At 52.3% G+C, this 17,187-nt stretch overlaps 1 protein-coding gene across 1 annotated transcript; it reads left to right on the top strand.

The window, feature by feature from the left end:
- Window positions 1–433: 433 nt before the first annotated feature.
- On the top strand, window positions 434–12,031 carry Proz (protein Z, vitamin K dependent plasma glycoprotein). Its single transcript, XM_032918970.1, has 8 exons — window positions 434–521; window positions 2,409–2,572; window positions 4,173–4,197; window positions 4,839–4,952; window positions 6,371–6,502; window positions 6,850–6,941; window positions 9,747–9,864; window positions 11,350–12,031. Exons 1-8 carry the CDS (start codon window positions 440–442, stop codon window positions 11,841–11,843), a joined length of 1,221 nt encoding a protein of 406 aa, XP_032774861.1. The 5' UTR covers window positions 434–439; the 3' UTR covers window positions 11,844–12,031.
- The last annotated feature ends 5,156 nt before the right edge of the window (window positions 12,032–17,187 follow it).

The raw sequence follows: 17,187 nt of genomic DNA, 5'->3' as shown, positions 1-17,187 counted from the left end.
TCCTCCCACGTGCCTCAGATCTCGCTGTGCGCTCTCACCGAGGCCTCTCACCTGCCCGTCTCCATCATGGGATTTTGCACTGTAAAATCCCCTTCTCTGTTCACTCCACGTGCCCCCTCCCTTGTAAGACTACACATCCCTGTGGTAACCTCCTCCCTACTCAGTGCTGTGTCCAGACCCAGGAAGGCGCCTTGCAGGGAAAGGATCCGACCTGTGCAGAGGCCCCTCGGTGTCTACCTCTCCCTAACCATAAAGGCAGGAAGGCAGCACAGTGAGAAGGAGCCTCTTCTGCAAGCCATCAACGCCGGGCAGGGTCCATGGGTCATCTAGACGCTCTATGTGTACTAAGGCACACATTGACCACAGTGCTTCCTGAGGCCCTGGACTTTGGTTACCTGCAGACTTTGCTCTGCCTGGGCCAGCCAGGCTCTGGGTCAGCATGGCTGACTGCATCTCACTGCACCGGGGTTTCATTCTCTCCTTCATCCTCACCCTCGCCCTGCACCAGGTGGAGCTGTCAGGTAGGCATTTGCTGTTTTGTTCTTTTAAAGAACATTTTCTCTCCCCACCCCCACCCCGGTTAATTTATTTATTCTTTCATTTTACAACCTGATTGCAGCCCCCCCTTCCTCCCAGTCTGCCCATCACACAGCCCCTCCCCTACCCCTCCTCCCCTTCTCCTCTGAAAAGGGGAAAGGCCCCCTGGGTACTAACCCACCCTGGCACGTCAAGTAACTGCAGGGCAAGACATTTTCTTAAGTCAGAGTTTTATTTCTATAGCCCAAGCTGGTCTGGAACTTTCTATAGTTCAGGCTCTCTTCAGCTCTTGGCAATCCCCCCCCCTCAGTTTCCCACGTGCTAGAACCACAGGAATGAATCACCAGACCTAGCCATCTCATCCTCGGGACACTCAATGCTTCTGTAGATGATCTTGTCTCTAGGGGTCTGAAAGGACAAGCCGTGTTCTCACTCTCCCTCCTGAAAGTCAGTGTGGTTACAGCTGCTGAGAGGAACAGGGGCCTTAACAGGCCAAGTACAGCCTAAGTTGTGCAGGACGAGACCAGGCTGGGAACACCTTAGCCAAAGCTAGGCTGTAGCCTGTCCATGTACATGTCGGGTGTTCTTGTTCTGTGCCAGAGGCTGTGGGGCAGCCAACCCGAGCCTGGATCCACAGCGCTCTCTCTACCCTGGAGCATCGAAGCCTTCTGTGGCACTCCTGGCCCCTCTGAGTCTCTGCAGGGCCTTCTGTGTTGTGGTTCCAGGCCACTGATCTTCACTCTCTCTGACTTCCACGCTCCCCCCATCCATGCCTGACACTCGTCCTCACCAGTCACTCCATGTGGAACGGTTGCTAAATGCCAACTTCCTGTGAGGGTGGAGCCCACACGGGCAAGTTCTATCTGCCCACTCTCCACACGCACCCAAGCCTGAGCACAGAGCCGCTCAGAAAATCACTGTTGTTGGGTTGAGCCTGCCAAGCCTTGTGGTCCACATCTACACAATCTTAGCCAAATGGGGCTACTTGGCACTTTCCTCAGCGGTATTGGGGGAAAAGATAACCCAATAAAGACGGCTCGCATACCTGCTGTCATCCTGTTGACAGTGACTGTGAGCTAGGTGCTCCTGGTGAGCAGGATCGTGTCTCTAAGCCCTGTGATGGCATCACTGTCCCTGAGGTGGACAAAACCTTGTTGCCACATCAATGCCAAACTGTGTGCATCTTCCTGGCAGCCGGTCCTCTCCTCAGACCGCTGCTCTAAGTGTCCAAGGTGGCAGCAAGGGTAGGAGGAGCTCAGAGCCCAATTCTACCCTGTGAATGTGCAGGAAGGAAAACTGTGTGGGTCTGAGCTGTGCCTGAGGGAGTGACTTAGCCTACCCTAGTACACCCGGTCCCCAGAGCTGTCTGGAGGTCTGTCTGTCTGTCTGCCTGCCTGCCTGGCCAGGATTCCTTCCTACTGTGGGGAAGCCACTCAATGCCTGCATCCCTGTATTTCTTGTTCACACATGGACACCCTCCACTCTCCATGAAGACCTGACCTGCTGTGCGTCTGCCCACAGGTGTTGCATTTTTGCAACGCCAAGATTTAAAATTACCAGGGTAGGTAACACTGAAGCAAACGATGGTGTTCCTGCCCATGTCCTCTTACTACTGTGTGGACGCTTACCTAGACGATCATGGCTTCTCTGGGCCTGGATCCTCTACCCACAAAATGCCAATGTGTCTGCCCAAATCTCACAAGGGCCGTCCACTCACTCAACCAATGGAAAGTACATGCCCAGCTGAGATGTGAGCGGTTGGTCCTGGGGATGCTCAGAGCAGGCCCTGCTGACCGGGGGAGAGCAGCATGCGCTGGCTGAGGCCCTGGGTGAGAGAGGGCTCCTGCTCACACTGTCCTGCCTCTCTGCAGTGTTTCTCCCAGCCTCCGAGGCAAACAACATTCTGCTGAGGTGGAGGCGAGCCAGTTCTTACCTCCTGGAAGAATTCCTCCAGGGGAACCTAGAAAGGGAGTGTTACGAGGAAATCTGCAACCGCGAGGAGGCAAGAGAAGTGTTTGAAAATGACGCCAGCACGGTACGAAAGCCCTCGGGGTTACCCGGTTCAGGCAGGCACAGCTGTCTCGGGATCAGTTAGTCCATTTTCTTATGGTGGGGTTGGCGCAAGCCTGACCTCACAGATGAGAAGCCAGCCCTAGAGATGGCAGGGACCGAGGACCCCACTCTCTCTATACTCCCTTCTGCTCAGGCTGCCTAGATGAGGAGACCTGTCCATCACGCCACGACCAAAGCACTCTGCTGCTTGCACGTGCCAGGGGAATTTTAGGAAGACGAAACCTTTCCCTTACAGACACACAGCGAGCACATTCCTCACGATCCATAAGTGGCTTCTTTCCTCACACATGCATGCACACTAGACAATCGGGTAAGAATTCGACACTTTTAATTATTCATAAGGTCTGCCACAGGCAGAGAGAGGGAGCCAAAACTGAAGCCACGGCGACTATATCCACGTAAATACTTCAGAATATGGTTGTAAAGCATTTAATAACAATTTCCCAGGCCGGGGTGTGGCATGCTGGTGGAGTGCTTGTCCTGCCTGAGGTCCTGGTTCAATTCCCAGCGCTGTGACAGTTTCACATGTAAATGTAGCAATATTTAAAACTGTTTGTGAATAAAACATTAACCTCTTTTCTATAGAGTGTTTAAATATTTTTAATTATAGTTTCCTAAAGGCTCCTAGGCTATAGAGGATCCTTCTGGAACAGCCCAACTGTCATTTAGAGAAAGCAAGGAAAGGTTTTTAAGTAACCCGCCCTAAATTCCAATCTGTGAGGGGAACAGCAATTGTGACATCATCCACACATCGTTAGGAGGTACGGTTTGGGGACGCACCACGCGTCTGAATAGCTCATTTGGACGAGGCCTCCGCTCTAGTCCTGCCCACAAGCCTTCACGATTATAACAGCTTATTGGGAAAACAAAGTCAAGATTTCAGACCGACACCACGCATCTATTTCTGTAGAGTGAGGTGGGAAAGTGGCCGGAAACAAGGCACAGTGTAGCTTCCTGTGCTCACGCACCTCACCCCCTCCCTGTGAGACATGGTCAGTAACCTGGCATAGACTATTCCACTCCTGTTCCGTGTAAATAGAAACCATACACGAAAAACCCACATCATCTCGACAAGCGAGTAAAATCCATGCATTCTCACCCCTGAGTCCATCTGTCTTAGTCAGAGTTCCTATTCCTGCACAAACATCAGGACCAAGAAGCAAGTTGTGGAGGAAAGCTTACACTTCCACATTGCTGTTCATCACCCAGGGAAGTCAGCACTGGAACTCAAGTGGGTCAGGAAGCAGGAGCTGCTGCAGAGGCCATGGAGGGATGTTACTTACTGGCTTGCTTCCCCTGGCTTGCTCAGCTTGCTCTCTTATAGAACCCAAGGCCACCAGCCAGGGATGGCACCACCCACAATGCCTTGTGTACTCCTTTGATCACTAATTGAGAAAATGCCTTACAGCTGGGCCTCATGGAGGCATTTCCTCAAGGGAGGTTCCTTTCTCTATGATAACTTCAGCTTGTGTCAAGTTAACACACAAAACCAGCCAGTAACCATCCATGGTAGACTGAATACAGAAAGAATGTGGTAACATTCTTACTTTTTGCTTCCACAGGATGAGTTCTGGAGTCAGTACAGTGGTGAGTGCCCTTCCAGCTCTCTCTGGCCTGTGTTCCTTCCTCTTCAGCTCTGAGATGGGTCTCTGCTGAGGCCCATGGACTCTAACTAAGCCTCTGGCTCCTGAGAGGGACAGGGTGTCTGCCAGGGAAGGACATTGGTTCTAAGGCTCTGCCCAGCAGGACCACAGTGAGCCTCTGGTTTTGATATCTGGGGGTTCCCAGGCAGCCAGGGCTCAGGCAACAGACAGGATTGCTCCTCCCTCCCAACCTCATAGCTTGTCCAACTTCTGGGAAGGAGCAAGCTGTAGGCCAGAAGTTGTTGTGTCAGACCTTGACTGTGCACCATATGAGAGAACTGTGGCTGGAACCCTGATGTTTGTCTCGGGGTCTGCTCTGCAGGCTATCCTCAGGAGGAGCATGGGGTGGGTGTCAGCAGAAAGAGGTGTAAGGCTTAATGGAGAATGCAGGGTGGGTGAGCTCAAGGACACTTTGAAATGAATGGGAGATGGGGTGCATGATAGTAATGTCGAGAGATGCATAGGGGTCACATGGCACCCAGTGGGACAGGAAGCGCCTGGAACATGGCCTCCTCTACCCTGGTGGAGAAGCTCAGGGTCCTGGCTCAAGTCCACAGTGCAGTCTCAGAGGTCCTTCTTCCGTAGGTGGCTTTCCGTGCATCTCCCAGCCCTGCCTCAACAACGGGACATGTAAGGACCACATCCGCAGTTTCAGCTGCACGTGCGCCCCCGGCTATGAGGGCAAGACCTGTGCAATGGGTGAGGTGCCATCCATTCCCCAATCCACGAGGGGCCTTCTTGGAAGTCACAGCAGTTAGCTCAGGCACAGGAGGGTGCCCAGGAACCGTGATACACTCATCTCAGGGGGCTCCTTGGTTCCCTATTCTGCCCCACCCTGGAAATCATGCCCCAGGTCCTGGCCGTATCCTGTGACCCTACTGTCTGGCCCTACCTCTGTTGAAAAATTTCACAGCATAGGGGTCTCCTCTCCTCTTTCCTGACCATTCCCCCTAGTCCATAATTGGCATCCAAGCTGGAAGGGCAGTACACAACTGTGTCTGACTGGCATGCCAGTCAGGGGATACTCCAGATAGAGAGAAAGCAAGGCAAAGCTTCATAAATAAATAGCCTTTGTTTTTTTGAATTCTAGGAATTGATTCTAGGGTCCCATATGTGCAGGCAAACTCTCTTCCACTGGGCAATATCTCCAGGCCTTTTAACATTCTATTTTGATCAGGGTCTGAGTAAGTTCCCCAGGCTGGCCTTGAACTTGATATGCATGGGGCTAGAAAGATGGCCCACAGGTTAAAAAGGCTGTCTGCTCTTCCAGGTTCGATTCCCAGCACCCACAGGGCTGCTCTCAACCTTCTTTAACCTTAGTCCCAGGGGGAGTCTAGTACCTCCTTCTGATCTCTGTGGGCACTACATGCATATATGCAAAACATTCAGATAAATAAAAAATAAATAAAGGGACTTACTACATAGTCCAGGCAGTCTTTGAACCTCAGACGTCAAAGTAGCTATGATGGACAGACCTGTAGCACCAGGCCTGACTAAGAACAGTCCCATAATACCCATGCAAATGATGTCATGGAGCCAAGAGAATGGATTCCTGACAATCGGTGAGTATGGGAATAAAGAGTGTCTCTGGCAGCTCAGAGCCAGCTCTGTGCAGAACAGGCCCTTTGCTCTCAACTGGATTCCCAGGCCATCACCTCCCTGGTGATGCTTTGGGAGTGGTCCACCTAGACTGTGCTGAGGGACTTTAGCCCCTCCTCGGCTGCTCAGCCATCTGTCCTGGGCTCTGACCCACTCTCGGTCCCATTTCTGTTCCTTAGGAACCATCCAAAGACAGCACCTGTTGCGTTAGGAAAGGAAACAACCAGGAACATAGATGCTAGGGCAGTGGAAGACGCCCGCGTGGGACTCCTCCTGAGGCCAAACATAGGTGCCACCTCACTGCGTCTCCACGAGCTCTCTTGGGGCACTTGAGTGTGGGAAGCTTTCTATGAGGCCTGGAGAGAGTCAGGACTGTAGATGTAATACCATGTTTATATTTCTCCTGTACATGTAACATACAAGCAACAGCAGGGCACAAGCCAGACCCATGCACTGGGAATCAATGACACAGACTGACACCCCAGCATGGCTGGTTCGACCTTCTCCTTCCCTTTCAGCTAAAAATGAATGTCACCTAGAGAGGACGGATGGATGCCAGCATTTCTGCCACCCAGGGCAGTCATCCTACATGTGCAGCTGTGCCAAGGGCTACAAGCTGGGTGAGGACCACAGATCATGCAGTCCAAGTGGTGAGTTCTCACAGGGGTAGGCAGTCGCCCTCCCTCTGCCTCACGAGTAGGGGCTGGAGCGCTGTAGTTAGTTGGATGTAGTTGCTGACTCCGGGTTCTAGCCTCCACGGTAGAGCAACTGTAGGCTGGATGTGCTCTGTGTCAGAAGACCCATTACTCTATTATCCACAGCTGCCGCATAAGTAATCCCGGGAGCAGGCAGTTCAGCCTTACCTTGCTCCCCATGGGCACCAATGACCTCGAGTCTGCCAGCACTCAGATGAGACTTTAGGTCAGTGCCGCTGTGGACCCCACGTCTGCTCAGACGATACTGCTTTTCTCCCCATGTGGCCCACACCACATCGAAGACAAATGTGCATGCGGGGCTCTGACTTCCCAACACATCAGGACACAAATGACAGACGACATCTGCCGGAGTTGGCCTAGCTTCCCGTGGCAGGTAATAACACTCCGCAACAGCTTCTGTTTTGTTACAAACTCCATTCTGTTGTTTCTATTTTCTTGCCCCAAAGAGGTAATTACTAAGTGAGTTAGGAAAGCTCTCTCTTGAGCTCCACTGGCTCTCCCAGAGCGCAAACTGGGCTCTCTGCACCATTAGCTCCTCATTAGGAGTTCTGTTGGTTCCATCCACCAGGATACACCGTGTGTGTCTGACCAATGGCTTTCTCTTTATGCCTTGTGCCACAGTGGAGCACCAGGGCAGGCGGCTGACTGAGCGCAGCCCCTGATGCACCCCCTTCCTGGACTCAAAGCTACTATGTTTCAGCCCATTTCTCTTTGTTCCCCTTTTCTGACTGACTTAGAATTTAAGCACTGGAGGCCTGCCCACCTGACAGTGCTCTTGCCAGGAATCACTCGCGACTTGGCAACAATGTATAGGATTCCCCCTGTCCTTCAGTTCCATGCCCCTCACTGTCGCCCTGCAGTTACTTGGCCAGTAATCAAGTCCTTGCTTGCTCTGCTTTGTCACCACAACATGGGCCTTGCTTGGTCCTTGTGGTTCTATGCCACCATCTTGGCTTTGACTTCCCTATTTTTCATTCTCTTCATATATCTCTATGGCAACCCGGTCCTCTGCTTCATTACCTTCCATAGAATAGACTGCTCAAAGGGGGTATAATACCCACCAGGTAGGCTGTGAAGAAATTTCTAGTAGTCACACGGATATAAGTAAGAACAGGTGAAAATAGCTTTAATGTTCTTTTTTTTTTTAAGAGAAAGCTAAATTTTTTAAAGATTTATTTATTTATTATATATAAGTACACTGTAGCTGTCTTCAGATACACCAGAAGAGGGCATCGGATCTCTTTACAGATGGTTGTGAGCCACCATGTGGTTGCTGGGAATTGAACTCATGACCTCTGGAAGAGCAGTCAGGTGCTACTAACCGCTGAGCCATCTCTCCAGCCCAGCTTTAATGTTCTTAATTCAGTCTAAATATATATCAAATATATGTAAATATAAAATAAATCAGATTTTATTTCATTCATATATATATATATATATATATGCAACATCAAATGGACCCAGTAGAGTGTGTGTGTGTGTGTGTGTGTGTGTGTGTGTGTGTGTGTGTTGCAATAATAATTAAAGAGGAAGAGGTCATGAATTTGAGAGGGAGTTGGGGAACACACATATCTACTAAATCTATCTGGAGTTGCTCGTATGTACATGTGTTTAGGGCTGACCACTTGGGATGGAATAACCTATTAGCTGGTCCCAGAAGGAAACAGGTTCTTCTCTCAGTGCTCATGGACTGACTGCTCTTCATTTAGGAGTAGGCTCTTTGTGAGGTTTCTCCACCTGTGCTAGCATGCCATTATGCAGAATTGTTTAGGCAGCTACACTGGTGCTATTCCCTGGGTGTAGTTTCCCTGTCTTGTCTAGAACTAGTTACCTCAGAACAGGCCTCCTGGTCCTCCGGATTTTATAATTCCTTCTACTGCCTTTCTGAAATCCCCCTGAGTCTAAAGGATAGGACTAGGGGCTGCACTGAGGATGTGTCAATATGCATGCTCACCTACTCTCTGTGTCTGACCAGTTATGGATTTCAATAACATTCTCCATCTGCTGCAAAAGGATCTAGAACTATGCTTATCAGACTGTTAATGGCCCCAGCCAGGCCTGGGGTGTGGACACAGTGTGGGTGTGTGCACACAGTGTGACTGGGTGAGCTTCCAGGTTCCTGTCTTAATCTGAATCATGTCCACCGTCATCCTCAAGGTCAGTAATCTTTGCATTTGCAGCATCCAGTCTGTTAATCCACAGTCTGTAGTCTGTCCATCACCTCCTTTTAACTTGTGTTTTTCCCCTCTACTTAGTTATTTGAGTTTCTGGAATAGTCATGGCTGCTTTATCGCCCCTACATTGTGCCCCACCTAACAGTTCGTTCTGAGTCAGCTGGGCTGACTTTTCTCCTCAGTATGGAACACGGATCATGGTTTTCTGCCTGGCGACTACTAAGGGGTGGCAGAGCTTGTGAGCTATAACTTATTACCTACAGAAAGCTCTATCAATTTGTTTCAGCGATGCTCTGAAACATGGTAAGATGCCTGGAAACGGCTTAATGCAATTATACCTCCCTTGTAGGCTTTGCTGGGGAAGGCTGGTGCAGTGGTTAGAGCCAGTTGCTTCCCCTACAGAGACAGGACCCTGCTGTGTATACCAAATGTAGCTTGGCTACATTTTCAACCGGCTGGTCTAACACATTACTTTCAGCATTCCTGAGTCCTGAACTGTCCCACTGACCCTTTGGACCAAGCTTCCCTGGCCTTAAGTAGTTTCTCTCCATAAACACATGCACGTGACTCCTGACAATGGGGTGGAGCCTGAGCTCCTTAGCATCCTCTCTGTCCCACAGCTACCGCCCACCATGGTGTCTCCCAGGGCTCTCCACTCCCTTGCCACTCGGTGGGCCCTGCCTGAGTTATCCATCCTGCTCTGCGCCATGCAAACTCAGAAGTCACACAAGCTCTGGCCCCTGAAAGACTTTCAGCATCCCTGGTGACCAGCCCTTCAATCCCATCTGTTTCCCTTGTTCCAGGGGGAGGGGATTCTGACAGCTATTACTCGACTCTGTCAGCAAGGGCCTCAGACCTCGGCAGCAGTGCTGATGGCCATGGAAGAGGCAGTGGGATGTGGACACTGACTGACTGCCCCACATGCCCAGGACACCCACTCAGCCTTACTGCTCCCTGATGTCACACTGGCTCCTCACAGCCATTTTCTTTTTCTTTTTTGAAAGGTCAGATTAACAAATTCTGAAGGAGAGGACTTCTGTGCTGGCGTGTTACTCCAGGAAAACTTTGTGCTGACAACAGCGAAGTGCTCGTTACTGCACAGCAACCTCACTGTGAAAGCAGGTGAGTGTCTCTTCTGTGAGCTTTATAAGTGAAGCGCTCATAAATGAAGCAATCATTTGTAGAAGGAATTATATGAAGCAGTAGAAGGAATTATAAAATCCAGAGGACCAGGAGGCTGTTCTGAGGTAACTAGTTCTAGACAAGACAGGGAAACTACACCCAGGATGAAATGAATCCTACTGGAAACCCTACTGGAAAAGACACAAAACAGCATCAGAAATACTGAGATGGTTATAAACTGCAAGCATAGACAAACAAGACATGACCAGTAGAATGTGGACACAGCAGGCCAGTGTCACAGACACACAAGACATGACCAGTAGAATGTGGACACAGCAGGCCAATGTCACAGACGCACAAGACATGACCAGTAGAATGTGGACACAGCAGGCCAGTGTCACAGACACACAAGACATGACCAGTAGAATGTGGACACAGCAGGCCAGTGTCACAGACACACAAGACATGACCAGTAGAATGTGGACACAGCAGGCCAGTGTCACAGACACACAAGACATGACTAGTAGAATGTGGACACAGCAGGCCAGTGTCACAGACACACAAGACATGACCAGTAGAATATGGACACAGCAGGCCAGTGCCACAGACAAACAAGGCATGACCAGTAGAATGTGGACACAGCAGGCCAGTGTCACAGACAAACAAGGCATGACCAGTAGAATGTGGACACAGCAGGCCAGTGTCACAGACAAACAAGGCATGACCAGTAGAATGTGGACACAGCAGGCCAGTGCCACAGACAAACAAGACATGACCAGTAGAATGTGGATACAGCAGACCATTGTCACAGACAAACAAGACCTGACTAGTAGAATGTGGACACAGCAGGCCAGTGCCACAGACAAACAAGACATGACTAGTAGAATGTGGACATAGCAGGCCAGTGCTAAGTAGCATTTAGCATGGACGAGTCCCAGCAGTGGAGCCACCACCTGGACATGGAGGGCTGGCTGAAGGCCAGAGGGGCTGGGTTCAAATCCTGCCTTCCTATCATCTTGGGTTATAATCCTGTCCCATCTCAAGACTTACCTGTAGCTCCATTCTCCATCCCTAAATCATTTCCCCCGTTGGAAAGGTCCTAGCATCGGCCATGAATGTAGTGAGCCTTGAAGTTGGAGCCTTGAAGTGAGTGCGTCTCACCGCTTGTCCTTAAATACTCGTGGGAACAAGCTATTAGCTGAGACCCCGACTGAACGAGCAAATGTGTCTAGAAACCCTGAGCAGTGCGTTCAGTCTGCCCTGGAGCTGTTTCTTTTCAGCGTCTCCTGTTTTCTAACCGCTCCCCATTCCCCGTGCAGTCCTGTGTTCCAGAATAAACATTTGACTTTTTTAGAGGACAGTGTGATGAGGCCCAGGAAACAAGTCGGCTTGGCCCACTCTGTGATCTACACTTGTGTCCCCTGGCGGCTGTCTCACCGTTGAAGACAAAGCAATGTAAGCTGGGTGGTTTGCTCATGGTTTCAGATGATGACCAGCAGATCGGGATCAAGAGCGCCCACGTGCACATGCGTTACGACGAGGAGACGGGGGAGAACGATGTCTCACTGCTCGAGCTGGAGAAACCCTTGCAGTGTCCCATCCCAGCGCTCCCTGTCTGTGTCCCAGAGAGGGACTTTGCAGAGCACGTCCTCATCCCTGGAACGGAGGGTGTCCTCAGCGGCTGGATGCTTAATGGCATAGACCTGGATCGCACAATGACGATGCTTTCGGTCACACAAACAGATGGGGAGGAATGTGGACAGATCCTGAATGTAACCGTCACTACGAGGACAAGCTGTGAGAAGGGCAGTGAAGTGATGGGGCCTTGGGTGGAAGGAAGTGTGGTGACTCGCCAGCACAAGGGCACCTGGTTCCTCACAGGGATCCTAAGCTCGCCGCCGCCACCAGGGCAATCACACATGCTCCTCCTCACCTCAGTCCCAAGATACTCCATGTGGTTTAACCAGATCATGAAGTAGCTGATGACTTAGATCACGATGGCTGCCAAGCAGTCAAATCCTGTCACAGTTACCACTGGAAGATGGCCTCTCGTTCCTTGGGACTTTACATTTTTCTTTATTCTTGAGAATTTCTTACATGCATACAATGAAATGTGACCACACCCACACCCTGTTTCCCTTTTCTAACTCCATTTATATTTCCCTCAGTGTGTCTCTCCTACATGTCTTCTTTCTGAGAACCCACTAAGTTCAGTTAGCGCTATCTTTGTGTGTATGGTGACGGGCCAGCCGCTGGAGCATCCTCAAAAACGTAATTTTCCTCCCCCCAGCAGCTTTCGACTGCCAACAGCTCCCCAGGGAGCACCCCCATCTATGCCACAATCCCATCGGCTTGATCTTGTGCAGCCTTGAACAGGTCACCACGGCTGCTGTGAGACTGTGTGACCAGAAGGCAGCACTTCAGGCCATTCCTCACTGTATGCTCTTCCTGATTCCCTTCCACAAAGGTCCCTAAGCCTTGGTGGAGGCGGAGGTGAGGGTACAAGGGAAGGGGAGAGTTGGGGCCTGTTGATTAAGATGTCCCACTTAGGACTGAGCACTCGGCCCCTTACTCTCAATGCTTTGACTGGCTTTGCAGCTTTGCATTAATCTCGGCCCGTTATAAAAGAAGCGTCTGTGAACAGTCCAGCTCTAAGGATATGAACACATTTAGAGGGTGATTTTTAACATGACCATTTAGCAAAGTAACACTAGCGGCTTCTACCCTAGGCCTATGACACCCCCCACCCACCCCCAGTCACAAGCTCTTGACGAAGATGATCGCTTCAAGCACGGAATCCCTGTGGAGGAGGCTCCGAAACCAACCAGGAAGCAGTTATTTACCCCATGACACTCATGCCCCGATGGCAGCGTGTGCACGTCCTGCCTGGCATGTCAGTATAGTGGATCAGGGTCCACACTGCTAAGACTGTTGCTGCCTTTGCCTCCTTGCAGCTAGCACAGATCTTCTGGCCCTGGGAAAGCTAGCCAGCAGGAAGTTGCCTTGGTAATTTTTATCTAAACAAAGGGCTTCAGGGGGAAAAAAAGATTAGGAACTGTGAAGTAATCAGTGTCCGTCGTAAACCAGCTAAGTTACTGAGTGGGAGCTAGGTGGAGAGAGGCCGTGAACACACATGGTTATGTCACAGTTGGTGTTACACACCACACTGTAACAGACATCTTTGACACAGGAGCTTCTCGGAGTTCCCAGGGAGACAAGAGGGTAACCATCTGATTTGATATGGCCCACTGACTGCCAGGAAGAGGCGAGCAGGCTTAATACTGGAAGAGGGCCGTGGACCTCCTGACAAGGATGCACTAGACACTGAGTGAAGTCCCTCAGCAGCTCCCGGGAGTGCTGGAGCCCCACAGCTCAGCCGTGTGGCCAGTGAGGCTGTGCTTATGAGGATCTTAGTGTCCTGGGCCTTGGCACCCTCATCTCAAAGAGGACTAGCTGAGGTGTAGTGTGATGACATTTAAAATGGGGAGGGAAAGCCAGGTGAAGTGAGGCCCAGATAGGGAACCCCAAATCTGAAGACAGACTGGGCTGCAGAGTAAGACACTGTCTCACAAGAACAAATATAAGGGAACAAACCAGTGTATCCTGGGGCAAGGGTTAAGTATGACTGTTTGCTGTTAATGCAAACTAGCCACAATGTATGGGTCTGTGTGCCACACTGGGCACCGGAGACAGCACGCAAGCACACACTATGGGGACAGCACACGAGCACACAGTGTGGAGACAGCACAGGAGCACACAGTGTGGAGACAGCACACGAGCACACAGTGTGGAGACAGCACACAAGCTCACACCGTGGAGACAGCACACGAGCACACAGTGTGGGGACAACACACGAGCACACAGTGTGGGGACAGCACAGGAGCACACACCGTGGGACAGCACACCAGCACACAGTGTGGAGACAGCACAGGAGCACACAGTGTGGGACAGCACACCAGCACACAGTGTGGGGACAGCACACGAGCACACAGTGTGGAGACAGCACAGGAGCACACAGTGTGGACACAGCACAGGAGCACACACTGTGGGACAGCACACCAGCACACAGCACACCAGCACACAGTGTGGGGACAGCACACGAGCACACAATGTGGGGACAGCACACGAGCACACAGTGTGGAGACAGCACAGGAGCACACAGTGTGGAGACAGCACAGGAGCACACAGTGTGGGGACAGCACAGGAGCACACAGTGTGGAGACAGCACAGGAGCACACAGTGTGGAGACAGCACAGGAGCACACAGTGTGGGGACAGCACACGAGCACACACTGTGGGGACAGCACACGAGCACACAGTGTGGAGACAGCACAGGAGCACACAGTGTGGGGACAGCACAGGAGCACACAGTGTGGAGACAGCACACGAGCACACAGTGTGGGGACAGCACAGGAGCACACAGTGTGGGGGACAGCACACGAGCACACAGTGTGGAGACAGCACAGGAGCACACACTGTGGGGACAGCACAGGAGCACACAGTGTGGAGACAGCACAGGGGGACAGCACAGGAGCACACAGTGTGGGGACAGCACAGGAGCACACAGTGTGGGGACAGCACAGGAGCACACACTGTGGGGACAGCACAGGAGCACACAGTGTGGAGACAGCACAGGAGCACACAGTGTGGGGACAGCACAGGAGCACACAGTGTGGGGACAGCACAGGAGCACACACTGTGGGGACAGCACAGGAGCACACAGTGGGGACAGCACAGGAGCACACAGGGTGGGGGACAGCACAGGAGCACACAGGGGTGGGGACAGCACACACAGTGTGGTGGCACAGGAGCACACAGTGTGGAGACAGCACACAGCACACACTGTGGGGACAGCACAGGAGCACACAGGGTGGGGGACAGAGCACACAGTGTGGGACAGCACAGGAGCACACACTGTGGGGGACAGCACAGGAGCACACAGGGTGGGGACAGCACAGGGCACACAGTGTGTGGGACAGGAGGCACACAGCACACACTGTGGGGACAGCCAGGAGCACACAGTGTGGGGACAGCACAGAGCACACAGTGTGGGGACAGCACAGGGAGCACACACTGTGGGGACAGCACAGGAGCACACACTGTGGGGACAGCACAGGAGCACACAGTGTGGGGACAGCACAGGAGCACACAGTGTGGGGACAGCACAGGAGCACACAGTGTGGGGACAGCACAGGAGCACACAGTGTGGAGACAGCACAGGAGCACACAGTGTGGGGACAGCACAGGAGCACACAGTGTGGGGACAGCACAGGAGCACACAGTGTGGAGACAGCACAGGAGCACACACTGTGGAGACAGCACAGGAGCACACACTGTGGGGACAGCACACGAGCACACAGTGTGGGAGACAGCACACGAGCACACGCTGTGGACAGACAGCACACACGACAGCACACAGTGTGGGGACAGCACACGAGCACAGTGTGGGGACAGCACATGAGCACACAGTGTGGGGACAGCACACGAGCACACAGTGTGGAGACAGCACAGGAGCACACAGTGTGGCGACAGCACAGGAGCACACATTGTGGAGACAGCACAGGAGCACACAGTGTGGAGACAGCACAGGAGCACACACTGTGGGGACAGCACAGGAGCACACAGTGTGGAGACAGCACACGAGCACACAGTGTGGAGACAGCACACGAGCACACAGTGTGGACACAGCACAGGAGCACACACTGTGGGGACAGCACACGAGCACACACTGTGGGGACAGCACACGAGCACACAGTGTGGAGACAGCACAGGTGCACACAGTGTGGGGACAGCACAGGAGCACACACCGTGGGGACAGCACAGGAGCACACAGTGTGGGGACAGCACAGGAGCACACACTGTGGGGACAGCACACGAGCACACAGTGTGGAGACAGCACAGGAGCACACAGTGTGGAGACAGCACAGGAGCACACACTGTGGGGACAGCACACGAGCACACACTGTGGGGACAGCACACAGCACAGTGTGGCGACAGCACATGAGCACACATTGTGGGGGACAGCACACAGGAGCACACAGTGTGGAGACAGCACAGGAGCACACAGTGGGGAGAGAACACAAGCGCACACAGTGGGGACAGCGACAGCGCACAGTGTGGAGACAGCACACGAGCACAGTGTGGGGACAGCACACGAGCACACAGTGTGGAGACAGCACACAAGCACACAGTGTGGGGACAGCACACGAGCACACAGTGTGGAGACAGCACACGAGCACACACTGTGGGGACAGAACACGAGCACACATTGCTCCTTACTGCCAAGGTCAACTGTTTATCACCTCACTCAGGTTCTGACTTGGGATGTCACTGTTTAGTAAATTACCTGGAGCAGTCTGAAAAGTTGGGTCTGTGGCTTCTAAACTCTGAAGGATGGGATCCAGGATGCTCATAGCAACCCCAATATTTGAACAGTTGCAAGGGTACCACTTCATCGGGTCAGCTTCTCATGGTAGCTCTGCACAGTTAACACTGTAGAGAGGACTCAGAGGACACGGGAGGGCAGGCTCAGCACTGGACAGGTCATCAGCACTGCCAGATAGGGGCCATACTCAATGCCAGACGCCTCTCTGCACACCGTAGCTACCGGTTCAGAGGGTACGTCTTGGGGTCATGGGACATGACCAGGGACGTGGCACAGGCAATGTTCTCAGCTGGGGAATGGTAAAATTCATAACTCAAGGCACTGCTTCCTGTGGAACCCAGCTTCAGCTGCTGGAGATGGCCATATGGGGAATACAAGCTGTCCACGCGTGCACACCCCACTGAGCCCAGTGCGCCCCAGTCCACACCAGTCATGAGTGAACTGCCCTCTAAGCCCCAGGACCATTTCCCTTCACATGGAGCAGACACCAAAAGCTGCAGTCTGACCTGGCAAAGATTTGGCAAGTCGGGATGTTGGTGCTTCCCGGCACAGTGATGGTGGGGATGTTGCTGCTTCTCGGCAGTGATGGGTGATTTTTGTCATCTGTGAGAGGATGCTAATGAAGCAGCCACATAAGGGGAAGCCCTGTGCCCTGCCCCACTTGAGAACACGTAAGCTCCACCACAGCTTGTCTGCACAAGGGGTGGCTTCTGACTGCAACAGCGCTGCAGAGACTAATATTAGCTTTCCCACCTTGGTGCACTTCTCATAAACAGGGGGACATAAGCCTCCCACGGTGCACTTGTAATCCTGAGCACCTGGTCTGGAGACACAGGGGCGAGAAGAAAGCATGGTCCACACTGAGTTCCAGACCAGCCAGGCTGTATAAAAAGACCCTACCTCAGATGGATGGGTGGATGGATGGATGGATGTGTGGAT

This window comes from Rattus rattus, chromosome 13, assembly GCF_011064425.1.
Source record: "Rattus rattus isolate New Zealand chromosome 13, Rrattus_CSIRO_v1, whole genome shotgun sequence".
Classification (NCBI taxonomy): domain Eukaryota; kingdom Metazoa; phylum Chordata; class Mammalia; order Rodentia; family Muridae; genus Rattus; species Rattus rattus.
Note: the sequence above shows the minus strand (reverse complement) of the source record. Positions and strands in the feature narration are given on the sequence as shown.